This window comes from Pantherophis guttatus, chromosome 13 (assembly GCF_059756535.1).
Source record: "Pantherophis guttatus breed Tessera chromosome 13, ASM5975653v1, whole genome shotgun sequence".
In the NCBI taxonomy this organism is placed as follows: domain Eukaryota; kingdom Metazoa; phylum Chordata; class Lepidosauria; order Squamata; family Colubridae; genus Pantherophis; species Pantherophis guttatus.
The window spans coordinates 22412202-22427453 of record NC_142075.1 but is presented as its reverse complement, the minus strand read 5'-3'; the positions used below and the strand labels follow the sequence as shown (position 1 = coordinate 22427453).

General features: G+C 46.2%; 1 protein-coding gene across 1 annotated transcript in view; it reads left to right on the top strand.

Annotated features, from left to right (window-relative positions):
• The window catches only part of CCDC33 (coiled-coil domain containing 33), a 101083-nt gene that overhangs the window by 31416 nt on the left and 54415 nt on the right, over positions 1-15252 (top strand). Inside the window, exon 5 of the mRNA XM_087878108.1 lies at positions 11404-11537. Coding sequence (XP_087734234.1) covers positions 11404-11537 — 134 coding nt within the window. The remainder of the gene's footprint in view (positions 1-11403; positions 11538-15252) is intronic.

Here is a 15252-nt window from a genome sequence, read left to right as displayed (position 1 = left end):
GGGAATGGAGATTTTGCAGAATCCTTCCCCTGGAGTGGGATAGGAATGGGGATTTTGCAATATCCTTCCCCTGGAGGGGGGAGGGAATGGAGATTTTGCAGTATCCTTCCCCTGGAGTGGGGAGGGAATGGAGATTTTGCAATATCCTTCCCCCAGGAGTGGGGAGGGAATGGGGATTTTGCAGTATACTACCCCTGGAGTGGGGAGGGAATGGGGATTTTGCAGTATACTACCCCTGGAGTGGGGAGGGAATGGGGATTTTGCAGTTTCCTACCCCTGCAGTGGGGTGGGAATGGAGATTTTGCAGTGTCCTTCCCCTGGAGTGGGGTGGGAATGGAGATTTTGCAATATCCTTCCCCTGCCACGCCCACCAAGCCACGCCCACAGAACCAGTAAGGAAAAATTTTGGATTTCACTCCTGGTTTGAAGCCCATTAAATCCATCTCTCTTTTGCTCCTAGAACGTAGCTGAGGATTGGGGGGGAGGAAAATCCTTCATTTCTTGAGTTTGCTCCGCTTGGACAGGAACAAAAGCAGGAAGTGATAGCTTTCTTTGGAGTGCTGTTCATTTAAAACTCGCACATTGTCACTCGCCTGCTGTTTCGAATGTCATTTGTGCCTAGAGGCAAGGCCTGGATGGCGAGAAGCTCTGCCTCCGCTTTCATACTCCAGCGTTTCCCGTGATTTTTGTTCAAATGCAATTTCCGACCCCCAACCCCCCAACCCCTCGGCTCTAGTGACAAATGTCATAACTGTATAAATGGTACGAGACAGACGCCAAGAGAGGAACACAGGAGATCTGGAAGGACGCACGCTCCTTCACTGATATACCTTTCTCTCTCGGCATCCTTATTGTTTCATCTTTTTTTTAAAAAAAAAGGGGCTACAGGAATGAATCAAACTCCTTTGCTTTTGGTCTTGGTGTCTTTTAGGACCCGATGGGGCCCCGAACAAGCATTCAGAATTCTTTGATATCTCAAAATGTTTGTAGTGCCTGGGCTCCATTGTGGGAAGCCAGCTGAATTGAGTCCGGTGAACAGGAAATCAGTAACAGAGTTGGAAGGGACCTTGGAGGTCATCTAATCCAACCCCCTGCTCAGGCAGGAGATCTGTACTAGGGATTTGAACTGCCAAACTGCTGACCTTTCTGATCGACAAGCTCAGCGTCTTTAGCCACTGAGCCATCTAGTCAGGCAATTTCCTAATTTGTAGCTCAGGGTTGACCTGTGGGGTCCTTAGTGCTCTCTGAGCTTGCTTGTTCATGACTCAAAGTAGGTAACATCATCAGTGCTAGTTTTGCCTTGGCACCAAGAGCCTTGGTGGCGCAGCAGACTAAAGTGCTGTTAAGTAGCACCAGCTGCCTGCAATTACTGCGAGTTCAAATCTCACCAGGCTCAAGGTTGACTCAGCCTTCCATCCTTCCGAGGTAGATAAAATGAAGACTCGGATTGTGGGGGCAATAAGCTGACTTTGTATAAAAAAAGAAGAACACCGCTTGGAGGGGGGAGGCGAAAGCCCTACTAAGCAGGTATATACAATGCTTAAGGCATTGTAAGCCGCCCTGAGTCTCCGGAGAAAGGGTGGCATATAAATCGAACCAATAAATAAATAAATAAATAAATAAATAAATAAATAAATAAATAAATAAATAAATAAATAAATAAATAAATAAATAAATAAATAAATAAATAAATAAATAAATAAATAAATAAATAAATAAATAAATAAATAAATAAATAAATAAATAGTTTTGTGGGTTGACAAGCTGCATGGAAACCTTACAGATTACGTCAGACGCATCGCATCCAAGAAGTCCTATGAGGACATTTCAAAAGGAAACCCGGACATGGTCAAATCAGAAAGTGGATGTTTCAGAAAAAATAATTTTTCAGTGACAAATTCATTTCCTTCCCCTTTACCCAACATCTCCCACTTACTTAGGTTTAACTTCTCAAAACCCAGGAAAATGTTAGAAAATCATCCCTGCCTATCAGTGGTGAAATCCAAATTTTTTTACTACCAGTTCTGTGGCTTGGTGGGCATGGCAGGGGAAGGATATTGTAAAATCCCCATTCCCAACCCACTCCAGGGGAAGTATATTGCAAAATCTCCATTCCCACCCCACTCTGGGGCCAGCCAGAGGTGGTATTTTCTGGTTCTCCGAACTGCTCAAATTTTCTGCTACCGGTTCTCCAGAACCTGTCAGAAACTGCTGGATTTCACATCTGGGCTGCCTCCCATGCGGATGCCATAACTCCACCCTGTTTGCAACAGGACATCACCAATTAACAGGACTACTCCTTGTCTCCTGGCCCTCAAAATCTTGCCCAGACAAACATCATTGTACGAAAATGAAGTGGGTTTCAGGGGAAAAAAAAAAAGAAATCTGTGAAATTGCCCTATCAGCTTTTTTTTTTAAAAGCAAGACCAGACAAGAAAAACAAATGTATTTTCTCGGTGATCAAACAGAAGATGAGCTATCCAAGCGGTGACTTGACGAAGACCTTTGCAATTAGTGTGATGGGCCTTTGAAAATTGCTCTCTACGTCTGCAGCAGGCAGTTGCTGGAGCTATTACAGATTATGTTAAGATCGAATGTTAAATGCATCTGGTTAGTATCTGATTAATTCTTAATGCCTTCCTGGTTGTTTATACGTTGGTTCCTAATCAAAGGGAAGTGTCCATTTGTTCTTCCTTTAGTACGCCTTTTCCTTCTCTTCTCTTCTTTTTTGCTTTCCGTTTGTTTGCTTAGCTTTTGCACGGAAGGGTGGGAGAGTTGTGTTGTTGTTGTTATTGTTGTTATTGTTGGTGGTGGCATAGCCCAGCTAGTTGCTGGCAGGTAAACAATTTGCAAATATCTTTTTTTTTCTTGCAAATGTTATATAAATAATAGCATGTTGGGGGAGAGAGAGGGAGAGAGAGAGTGGGAGAGAGGAAGAGACGGAGAGAAGGAGAGAGAGAAAGAGAGGGAGAGAGAAAGAGAGAGAGGGAGGGAGAAAGGGAGAGAGAGAGAGAGAAAGAAAGAGAGGGAGGGAGGGAGAGAAGGAGAGAGTGAAAAAGAGAGAGGGAAAGAGAGAGGGAGAGAGAGAGTGGGAGAGAGGAAGAGATGGAGAGAGGGAGAGGGAGAGAGAGAAAGAGAGGGAGAGAGAAAGAGGGAGAGGGAGGGAGAGAGGGAGGGAGGGAGGGAGAAAGGGAGAGAGAAAGAGAGAGAAAGAAAGAGGGAGGGAGGGAGAGATGGAAAGAGAGAGAGGGAAAGAGAGAGAGGGAAAGAGAGAGGGAGAGAGAAAGAGAGGGAGGGAGGGAGAGCGGGGAGTTCCCGCACACACATGCCCACACCCATAATTAAATGCACCCCCCCACTCATGCGCATGTGCCCTTCCGCACTCCCTCCACTTTTGGCACACAATGGCACGGTGAGCCAGGTAGGCCCGTTTTTCACCCTCCCCAGGCTCCAGAGGCTTTCTTGGCACCTGGGGAGGACGAAAACAGCCTTCCCCAGCTTCCAAGAGGCCCTCTGGAGGCCGGAAACGGCCTGTTTCCCAACTTCCGGTGGTCCCGAAAGGCCCCAAAATCAGCTGGCCAGTGCGTGCATATGCACAAGAGCTGAGCTAAGGCAATGCTTGCGTGCCCACAGATATGGCTCCGCGTGTCACCTGTGGCATACGTGCCACAGGTTCACCATCACGGGTGTAAGGTTTCCAGAAGACCTCCAAGGTCCCTTCTGTTCCTCTGTTATTCTCTTATTCTAAATTGTACTCACGGGCTTCTAGCTTTCAGTTTACACATATATATTTTTTTTCTTTCCAGTTCCTGCCCCTCTTCATTTTCATTCATGGCAAACGCCTGTAGTCTCGACAGCATTTGGCTGGCTGTAATAGTTGGCACCAGACAGCTGTTCATATTTCCCTGCAATGAGAAATGACTCGCACACCTTTTGCCTTCTCGGTGGAATGAGGGTGTTGGAGAAAAGGCAGCAGTGACCTTCTCCCGAAGCTGAGCGTGAACAGAAAAATGAATGAGGGAGAAATGAGCAAAGCCTAACTTGGAGGCTTGGGGAGGATGAGGAGGTTCAGGGGAGACTCTCTTGATGCAGTGTGAGAATAGGACAAAGCTTAGATGCGGGGTCTAGAATACTAGTGGCCCCCAGAATTACAGTTCTCCATCAGAGGTGAATAATCTTTGTGGGACTAAGATGGGGAGCCCAGGTAATGCAAAATATGAAGGGAAGTCTAGGTTTGAGAGAAAGTTGGAGAACAGAAAGGAATAGAAAGCAGAGGAGGGGAATAGAATAGAATAGAATAGAATAGAATAGAATAGAATAGAATAGAATAGAATAGAATAGAATAGAATAGAATAGAATAGAATGCAATGCAATGCAATGCAATGCAATGCAATGCAATGCAATGCAATGCAATGCAATGCAATGCAATGCAATGCAATGCAATACAATACAATACGGAAGGGACCTTGGAGGTCTTCTAGTCAACCCCCTGTTCAGGCAGGAAACCCTACACCATTTCAGACAAATGGTTGGCCAATCTCTTCTTAAAAACATCCAGTATTGGAGAATTCACAACTTCTGGAGGCAACTTGTTCTATAGGTTAGATGAAGGAGAAGAGGAAAGGAAAGGAAAGGAAAGGAAAGGAAAGGAAAGGAAAGGAAAGGAAAGGAAAGGAAAAAGAGAAAAGGGAAGGGAAGGGAAGGGAAGGGAAGGGAAAGGAAAGGAAAGGAAAGGAAAGGAAAGGAAAGGAAAGGAAAGGAAAAAGAGAAAAGGAAAGGGAAGGGAAGGGAAGGGAAAGGAAAGGAAAGGAAAGGAAAGGAAAGGAAAGGAAAGGAAAGGAACGGAAAGGAAAGGAAAGGAAAGGAAAGGAAAGGAAAGGAAAGGAAAGGAAAGGAAAGGAAAGGAAAAAGAGAAAAGGAAAGGGAAGGGAAGGGAAGGGAAGGGAAGGAAAGGAAAGGAAGGGAAGAAGGGAAGGAAAGGAAAGGAAAAGAAGGGAAGGGAAGGGAAGAAGGGAAGGAAAGGAAAGGGAAGGGAAGAAGGGAAGAAGGGAAGAAGGGAAGGGAAGGAAAGGAAAGGAAAGGAAAGAGGAAAGATGGAGGGAGAGGGAAGGAAGGGAGGGAGGAAGAGAGGAAAGGAAAGGAAAGGAGAAGGAGAAAAATAGAAGGAAAGGAAGGGAAAGGGAAGGAAAGGAAAGGAAAGGAAAAGAAAGGAAAGGAAAGGAGCTTGTGTGCATGACTTTTAATGGAGTGACTGTGATCAGAATTAAACTGTAGCCTTTGGAGTACAGTCTTGTCAAAAAGCATCCTGTGTAGAGTAGACTCGTTCCCAGGCTGACCTTGGGAAGGACAGGCAGGTGGTGGCATGAAGGAGCCGGTGAGAACACTCCTAGTTGGTTTCAGGCAATTTCCTCACAAACATCAAAAACATAGTTTTATTTTTCTTTTTGGTTTTAATTTCAGTTTCATGTGAAAGTCCATTGTCTCTCCCACCTAGCACGCACACACGCACAAAACGAGCTCAATTGGTGCAGTCCTTGGGAGCACTACAGATTCGGGTTGTTCCCCAAAAGCCTCCAGAGAAATTTTAGATCTGGGTCAAATGGATGTTTTTCCTGCCCATCAGAATCTGGATTTAGCTGTCTGAGCAATTGAGCATTTGGTGCTCAGCTATTCAGCGCTCAGCCGACCGGCACCGCCTCTTCGCTATCACAAATCAATACATGTATCGGGTTCTGGCTTTTAAGTGTGTGTGTATGTGTGTGTGTGCGTGTGTAAGGCTGTGCATGTTTTCCTGGGTTCGCTTTCTGCATAGATTCCATCACCAGTTTTGGAATATCGTTTCCTTGGGCTCTGCATCTCAACTCTGCACCGATTGGCTCTTCTCTGTTGCTCTTTGGGGAACAGTTGCATTCCAACTAAGTGTAGATATGTGTTCACAAGATGAAACTGGAGGAACTGGGTGTTTCTAATGATGTTGTGGTCCGCCAGCAGCCTGCGGAGCTGGCAGCGGAGTCGGACAGCGAGGAGGCTGAGGAAGAACATGGGTCAGTCGTGGAGGCTGGGGAAGGCCCGGAGGAGGGCTCTGCGTCGGAGGCAGAGATGGGGCCAGGGCCATCGGGAAGTGATGTGCGGACTTCGGAGCCTCCAGAGCCTGACAGTAGAGAGGCAGAGTAACAGGAGGAGCCTGTTCCTAGTGCACGCATGAGAAGAGCTGCCAGAAGGCAGAAGCAGCTAAAGCAGAGAGGACGACTCAGGAGTAAGGCCAGGAGATGATTGGCCCCTCCCATAAGGCTCCCAAAAGACCAGCAATGGCTCTTGGCCTCTTTGCTGGAAAACAACGTTGAGAGATTTGCTTCTTGTTTCACTGTATTCATTTCTTGTCGGCGTCTTCTGCTTCTGAACTTTTGCCAAGAGAAGCCTTTGGCAGTTTGTCTAATTATATCAAGGTCGGTGATAAACTTCTCTTCTCACCCAAAAGGCTTCTTCAGCTCTGAAGATTCACTTACTGAAGAAGCTTCTTGGATGGGAAGCAAAACGTCTTCAAAGAAAAAACAAGCTCTTGAAAAAGCACCTTTGGGACAATCATGACCTGGAGGACTTGAGAATCTCCACAGACCAGGGGTCAGCAGCCCGTGGCTCTGGAGCCGCATGTGGCTCTTTCATCCCTCTGCTGCGGCTCCCTGTTGCTGGTCGGCTCCACAATTGATAGGGCTTTCGGTTAGGACAGGTAGAGGAAAAAGGACGCCGTGCTAGGACGAGACTATGATGGGGGAACTGGACTTCCGGTCGGCTCCAGAATTGAACGGGGGCTTGCGGTTAAGACCTCTGTGGCTCTTTGAGTGTTTAAGGTTACCGATCCCTGGCACAGACAAAGAGACAGGTGGAAGAGTAGAATTTCTGAGCCAATCCTATTGATCTTCACCTGGAGCTTTCCCCAACTTTTTATTCTCGCTTCAGGATGACTTTGTCCTGCTGTTTGCTTTGCCAGCTCTGCGTCGCCATCGATTTGGGGCCGTTTGTTTGCAGGGCTACAGATATCCGCCTAGAAAGAGCTGCGGTGGGTCAAGGGACCATCCATTATTAATGGACTGGTGGTGCGGGAGGCTCTTTGGGGAGGGGAAGTGTCCAAGATGAAAGGAGGGAGGGAGGAGGGTCGTGATCAGGTGGTCCGCCTCTTTACCTAGAGGGAGAATGGCTGGCTGAAGTAACACGGAGCCAATTACGGAGTTCGAAATGCCAGAAGCTACACTTAAGGAGACGAAGGAGCGGTTTAAAAAGAAGGGGTGGAGAGAGAAAGAGAAAGAATAGAAGTGAGACCAAGAAGGAGGGGAGGAATGGGGTGGGAAGGTTAGGAAGATATAGGAGAGCTGTTACTTCTTCCTTCCCCCCCCCTCCCCTTCAAGCAAGAACCTCATTAACACATCGCGGGAGGGCCAACCTGAGGTTCCATTAAAAGAGCCTCTCCAGCCGGCAGGTGGGGTGCGGCAGGCAGCCGAGAGGCCATGATCAAATGGCTTGAAAGAAACCGTCATTAAATTTTCATCGGCTGATTGCCCGGAGAAGAGGCAATTCTGGGCTGAGTGGATCACAAGGGAGGTGGCTGGCAGAGGGGTCTCTCTCTCTCTCTCTCTCTCTCTCTCTCTCTCTCTCTCTCTCTCTCTCTCTCTCTCTCTCTCTCTTTCTGTGTGTGTGTGTGTGTGTGTGTGTGTGTGTGTGTGTGTGTGTGTTGGGGAGGGCAACACAAGGAGCTTTCAAAGATATGGCAGGGGAGATGGGTTAGAGACAGGGTTGAAATCCAGCAGGTTCTGACAGGTTCTGGAGAACCGGTAGCGGAAATTTTGAGTAGTTCAGAGAACCGGCAAACACCATCTCTGGCTGGCCCCAGAATGGGGAGGGAATGGAGATTTTGCAATATCCTTCCCCCAGGAGTGGGGAGGGAATGGGGATTTTGCAGTATCCTTCCCCAAGAAGTGGGGTGGGAATGGGGATTTTGCCGTATCCTTCCCCTGGAGTGGGGAGGGAATGGAGATTTTGCAATATCCTTCCCCCAGGAGTGGGGAGGGAATGGGGATTTTGCAGTATCCTTCCCCTGGAATGCGGTGGGAAGAGAGATTTTGCAATATCCTTCCTCCAGGAGTGGGGAGGGAATGGGGATTTTGCAGTATCCTTCCACTGGAGTGGTGTGGGAATGGGGATTTTGCAGTAACTTTCCCCTGCCACGCCCACCAAGCCACGCCTACAGAACCAGTAGTAAACAAATTTGAATTCCACCACTGTTGGAGAGGGGCAAGGTTAAGTCCTTGACGGTTGGTAGATATACTGTAAGAAACATCTCATCATCTGGTTCTCCAGCTCCGCTCCAGAAGACAGCAGGGCGCAGCAGGTCTGCCAGCTAAATCCTGGCGTGGCTGGGGGGATGTTCAGCAGACATTTTTTTGAAGCCAGTAAATCAGCTGCCTCAAGACACGGGATTTCTCTCCTGGACTGGAAAGAGAAATAGTCGGGAATAGTTGGGTTGTAATTATTATTACACCTTTGAGTCCAATCATGTTCATCATCATTTTTGGTTTTGGTTTTTGCTTTTGATGCTTTTTGGGGCAGCCGTTGGTAAGGGGGGGGCTCGTCAAAGAGGCATGTCCGCCTACGTGAACGAGAAGGAAAATGAGAGTTGGCATCGAATAATTCCTTTCCCTCCCTCCCTCCCTCCCTCCCTCCCTCCCTCCCTCCCTCCCTCCTTCCTTCCTTCTTCCTTCCTTCCTTCTTTCCTTCCTTCCTTTCTTCCTTCCTCCTTCTATGTATCCCCTTCTTTCCTCCCTCCCTCCCTCCTTCTACCTTTCTCCTTCCTCCCTCCCTCCCTCCTTCTCCTTCCTTCCTTTCTTCCTCCCTTCCTCTCTCCCTCCCTCCTTCTGTCTCCCTTCTTTCCTTTCTTCCTCCCTCCCACCCTCCCTCCTTCCTTCCCTCCTTCTATCTGTCTCCTTCCTTTTTTTTTTTTTTTAATTTGATTTATATGCCGCCCTTCTCCAGAGACTCAGGGCGGCTTACAATGCGCTAAGCAATAGCCTTCATCCTTTTGTATATTTATACAAAGTCAGCTTATTGCCCCCACAAACTGGGTCCTCAATTTACCTACCTTTGAAAGGACGGAAGGCTGAGTCAACCTTGAGCCTTCCTTCCTTCCTCTCTCCCACCCTCCCTCCTCCCTTCTTCTGTCTCCTTCTTTCCTTTCTCCTTCTATCTGTCCCCTTCCTCCATCCCTCCCTCCTTCTATCTCCTTCTTTCCATTCTTCCTTCCTTCTTTCATTCCTCCTTCCCTCCTTCTATCTGTTGCTTTCCTTCCTTCCTTCCTTCCTTCCTTCCTTCCTTCCTTCCTTCCTTCCTGAATTGCTCCTGAATTGGGATGTCAGTTGCATTTTCATGCTTGCAATGGAAGGATATAATGACGTTACATCAATTATCTCTCTCCCAAACACATTGGTCATGAAGGAAGTTGCAATTTCTGATCTAATTAATTGCTGCATTTTAAGAATCCGTTCAGAAGAGCAAGGGGGGAAAAATGAGCATGAGCTGAGATGTATGGAAAGAGGATACTTCTGCATGACAGTATTTGGCTCCTGAGCATGATGGTTTCTGTGCAAGCTTCTTGATGGCTTTCCCTCCACTTCTCTTCCTCCTTTCCCAGTCTGCTTGTCTCTTTCTTTCTCTATTCCTGCATGGATCTGTTCTTCTGTACTTGGTAAGAGGCATTAATGCAGTCGGATAGTAGCATGCATAATAATCACCATCTCCAGGGAGTTGAAATGCTGTGGTGAGAATGAAGTGTAAATGATGGCATTGATTAGTTGGAATCAATAGAAATCCAAAACTAAAAAGCAGTCGCCACAGACCCATGTAGAATATGGATGTTTCTCAGTAAGGAATATTTATAGATTCCCTATTCGTGCATCCAGATAAAGAGAAATAAGTACACAAAATTCATGTCCAACATGCTCCATGAGCTCAGCAGGTCCATTCACTTGTTCTACTTGTGGTTAGTCAAGGAATCCAAAATTGGTAATCCAGCCTGAAATATCTGGCTGACTGTGCCATGAACCACAAGAATAACAATAATTTGCAGCAATTTTCTCATCAAGGATTGGTTGGACAATTTTTTTTTTCATCCATCCAGTTTTACCATGAGAGGAGACCACAGAACTTCGATGCAACAAAACTCTGGCCTTTGGAAGGACTTTCTCTGTAGGAATGGTATGGAAAAACCCAAGGAATTCATTAGCTTCCCAAAATACAGCTGTTTATCTTACCCCAATGCAGGACTGAGACCGAAAGGTTTGAATAAATTAGGGAATAGACATCACTCATGTTCAGAGCCCAGATCTGCATGCAGGAAAACCCAGTAGCTTAGCTCAGCATTTCTAAATTGAGATGGGAAGGATATTTTTTTAAAAAATCTGAAACCGTGGGGAGCTCCTGCCAATCAATGCAAATTATATTAGGGCTGTAAAATAAATTACACCAGGTCTGGAAATAAGTTATGGTAGAGAGGTAAAATAAATGATTCTATGGATGGAAATAAATTACGCCAGGGAGTTCGAATAAATCTGCCATGAACGTTGCATAGGCTGCACCAGAGAAGGTCTGTGGCCATCTTTCATACTTGGCTGGAGAAGTTCTGCAAATTGAAATGCTGATCTGGCAAAACGCCATTCAAGAGAGCAAGTCTAGGCAAACGTTGCATGCAAAACCTTTGTTTGGGAAATTTATATGAAAAATAGGTTGGAGGCGTTGCATACAAAAAGTAGAAATGATCCCATACATAGCTACATGGACGAAAATGACAGGGTATCTGTTAAGGCAGCTATGTTTATTGAAGGAATGTAGAAATCAGCAAACACTATTTACTAGAAAGATAGGCTAGGCTAGAATAGAATAGAACAGAACAGAACAGAACAGAACAGAACAGAACAGAACAGAACAGAATATAGAAATGAATAGAATAGGAGTAGAGTAGAGTAGAATAGAGTAGAATAGAATAGAATAGAATAGAATAGAATAGAATAGAATAGAATAGAATAGAATATAGAGTAAAATATAGAAATGAATAGGAGTAGGGTAGAGTAGAGTAGAGTAGAGTAGAATAGAATAGAATAGAATAGAATAGAATAGAATAGAATAGAATAGAACAGAATAGAATAGAATATAGAGTAAAATATAGAAATGAATAGGAGTAGAGTAGAGTAGAGTAGAGTAGAGTAGAGTAGAGTAGAGTAGAGTAGAGTAGAGGAGAGTAGAGGAGAGGAGAGGAGAGGAGAACAGAACAGAACAGAACAGAACAGAACAGAACAGAACAGAACACTACCTACCAAGCACCCAAATTATGTCACGTGTTCCCTTCTTCTCCATTTGTAGCAAAACCACTTCAGAAGAAGACAGCAAACAGCCGGCTCAGGCAGTGACCCATGTGCCTGCACAACCCACATACGCTCCAACCTGGGAGGAAAGAGTGACCGTGGAAATTGACTCCATCAAGGCAGGAGAAGAAGGTGGGACCACTTTGGAAAATCTGAGAAACTTGGTGGGACTGAATGAATGGAAGAGGAAAAAGAATCAACCTGAAGCAAGAAGGATAGATTCAGTCATGGTGGTGATGGGGGGGGGGGGGGAAGGTTGCAAGCTCTTAAGGATCAGGTTGGAGGGGGGTGTGAGGATCCTAGAGAACACCTACATGGTCCTTAAGAGTTGATGCCAACTTGTTGGCACTTAATCAATCAACGGAATGCAAGATTTAAAAAAGGTTTGCGTGCCAAACTGAACTGAATTCGGTGGCATAAACATATGACGTGGTACCCAGCTAGCAGATTGTGTATAGAGTACTAGTTGATAACCTGGCACTGCCTGGGTATTTATTTATTTATATTTATTTATACACACACTCAAACACACACCGAGGAGTGTTAGGGATGTCTTACCCCCACAGTATTTTTATCCAGAGAGTAGGTCATCTGTGTACCAAGTTTGGTTAAAATTGCTTAAGGCATTCCAGAGTTATGCTGGAAGACACACACACACCCCGAGGGATGTTAGGGATGTCTTACCCCCCACAGTATTTTTATCCAGAGAGTAAGTCATCTGTGTACCAAGTTTGGTTGAAATTGCTCAAGCCATTCCAGAGTTATGCTGGCACAAACATACATACATACATACATACACACATCCTTTTTTATATATATAGAAGATTGCTCCTGAATCCTTCCTCTCTCCATCAAGCAAATGAGTCTATATTTAATAATCATCTACTAAATAGCCCAGCTTATCTCCCAGCTAGGAAACAGGATCCGTGCTCTGCTGTCCCTGTCTCTTTCCCTCCTAGCTCTGTTGCTTACCTTAATGGGGAAATGATGATTGATAATTGAGGTAGTTTTCCCAAGACGGGTGGCCATTCATCCTGGTGACTTGGTCTTTATTCTCCCAAGCTGAGCGATGTTATGTGGGTAATCATAATAATACTAATGGCATTAGAGTTAGCAATTAGATTAATGCCAGACGCTGGCGAAACGAAGCCAGCGGCAGTCAGTCAGTCCGTTGTAGCACTCCAGGTAATTCCATTAAGGACTCCTGATTCAGTGAAACAAGACAGTGTTTGATGTACTTCGCTACCTATGTCAGCCCAGAAGGAAGAGACAGGGGCCTGCAGAATTTCGAGGTTAGGTCCCTTTGGTTTAATCCAGTTGCCTAGACAGACAAGGCAGGCAACGGGGCCTAGGGGCATCTACAGGACAAGTCAAAAGAGTCAAGTTGGGGGGCCATGACCTGCAAGTCAGAGACCTGCTCCTTTAAGGATGCAGCACCCCAAAGGACACCCCCACGAGACCTGGAGATTCCCTCCAAGAAAAAGGAAAGCATCTTCAGCAAAAGACATGTCAAATGCTTCTCCTGAAAATAAAGTTTTCCCTATCCAATCTAGGGCATGGTGCCCATCTTTGCTTCTTGGTATTGTCCAAAGTCAATGCTGTGGTCATGTGGCCAGCAAGGCTATACCGCCAAAGGCTCATGGAACGCTGTTACCTTCTCATCAAAGTGATACCTATTCCCAGGAGTGCTTGCGGCACACTTGCCCCAATATCCTCCATTCGAGGGTTGGGATCTGTTCCGCTATGCTTCTACCCAGGGGTGAAATGCTACCGGTTTGCTCCAATTCAGATGAACCGGTAGTTAAAAAAAGCTACTGGTTCCTCTGAACCAATATTTCCGATGATCAGCTGTGTTGCGTGGTTCTAGTGAAGCTAAATCATGTGGCACAGCTGATCCCCCTTCGCTGTTCTACGTACCTTCCCAAGCCTCCTTTTGGCATGTACAGCGCACATTTGGTGCGCACCACACATGCGCACTGCATATGCGTGCACACACGCACAGTGCGCATTTGGCACGCAGAATGGATGCACGGCCAGCAAACTGGTAACAAACCGGTTCAGATTTCACCACTGCTTCCACCCATCTGCGTTTCCAACAGCATCGCCCCAGTCATTATCTCCTGGAGTGGCGCAGCACCTGCAGAACTGGCGCCCAAAGAACTGGTGCTGGTTGCTCAAGCGCCAGCTCTTTGGGCCAGGCAACCAGCTCCCTAGACTCTGGGGTGCTATCCGGGGTCCTGAGCCCCGAATGTCGACCCGGAACTGGGCAGCGTGAAGACTCAGGGAAGATGGAGAAAAACAAGGCAGCCATCTTTTGCATTAGGCCTTCAGGCCTGTCATTTGCATTTGCCTGCTTTCGAACTGCTAGTTTGGCAGGAGCTGGGGGGCAAGGAACAGGAGCTCATCCCATCACATGGCGCTGGAGCCTCGAACCCAGGCTGTCAGTTTCCCAGCTGTCAAGTACAGCGTCTTTAATCGTTGAGCCATCATGCCCCCGCTTATGCTCCTGATAGCAAAAAAAAAAAAAAAAAAAAAACATTGGTCCCTAAATTTAGGAAAAGAAGAGTCAAGGTACTAAGTGGGGTGTCATCCTTTCTTCTCTGATCAAGAGGTTGTGAGGTTAGGTGGTGGCCATCACAGTGACATCCAGGTGGCGGCTGAAGTCACAGCGTTCTTGGAGTTAGTGATTGCAATCAGAAAAAAACGGAATAGATGGGAGGGATCTCGAAAGAGAGAGAGAGAGAAAAAGAAGAGAGAGACACAAAGAAATCCATGCATTGGGCAGGATCCAGGCAGACTGTTGCTCCGTGGATATCTATTCAGTCATAGCAGTCATAGTGGGGTCACACGGAAAGCAACTGGCAACTAATGATTGAGGAAATGAGGGTCTATTCTTCCATTGTCAAGGCTCACAGGAGAGGCAGGCCTTCCTTCCTGGGCAAGGGATTGGAGGGACAAAGAATAATGGCCACGGCGAGAACAAGACTGCTGGGGGAAGATAATGAGACAGGCGGGAAGACAGGCTGGAGAGCATCTCCAGACACAAAGCAACAATGGCTTGGAACTTCCTAATAAGGTCAGATCTGAGCTTCAGCTGGTTCTCAGAAAGCTCAGAAAATGCTATGGAGGCTTAGGCGAAGATAACAAGGCCAGCAACTTGGTTAAGGAAGAAGAGGGCACCTGTAAGAGGCTGGTGTCTATGTAACCCTGGTTAATCCTTCATCCATTCTACCTTCCACCACTTCTTCCATCCCACATTCAACCAATGCTTATGGAGAGTCTCAGTCATCCAGGTCATGGTTGACCCAAAGGTTCTTTTCCAATGGCAACTGGACTTCCTTGCATTGTTTTCCCCTTTAAAATAGAATAACAAGAGTTGGAAGGGACCTTGGAGGTCTTCTAGTCCAACCCCTTGCTTAGGCAGGAAACCCTACACCACTTCAGACAAATGGTTATCCAACCTCTTCTTAAAAATTTGTTGTTCCACTGATTAGTTGTTCTAACTGTCGGGAAATTTCTCTTAGTTCTAAATTGCTTCTCGCCTTGATTAATTTCCATCGGTTGCTTCTTCTCCTGCCTTCTGGTGCTTTGAAGAATAGCTTGACTCCCTCTTCTTTGTGGCAGCCCATGAGATGTTGGAAGACTACTATCTTGTCTCCCCTAGTCTTTCTTTTCATTAAACTAGACATACCCACTTCCTGCAAAAGTTTCACTTCTTATAGGTGAAGAAGCTTCTTGAATGAGAAGCGAAACATTTTCAAGGAAAAAACCAAGGAAGCCCAGTTGCATTTTGAAAAGCACCTTTGGGACATGCAACCAATGCCTTCTCCTTCCCCTTTTCTTTAGC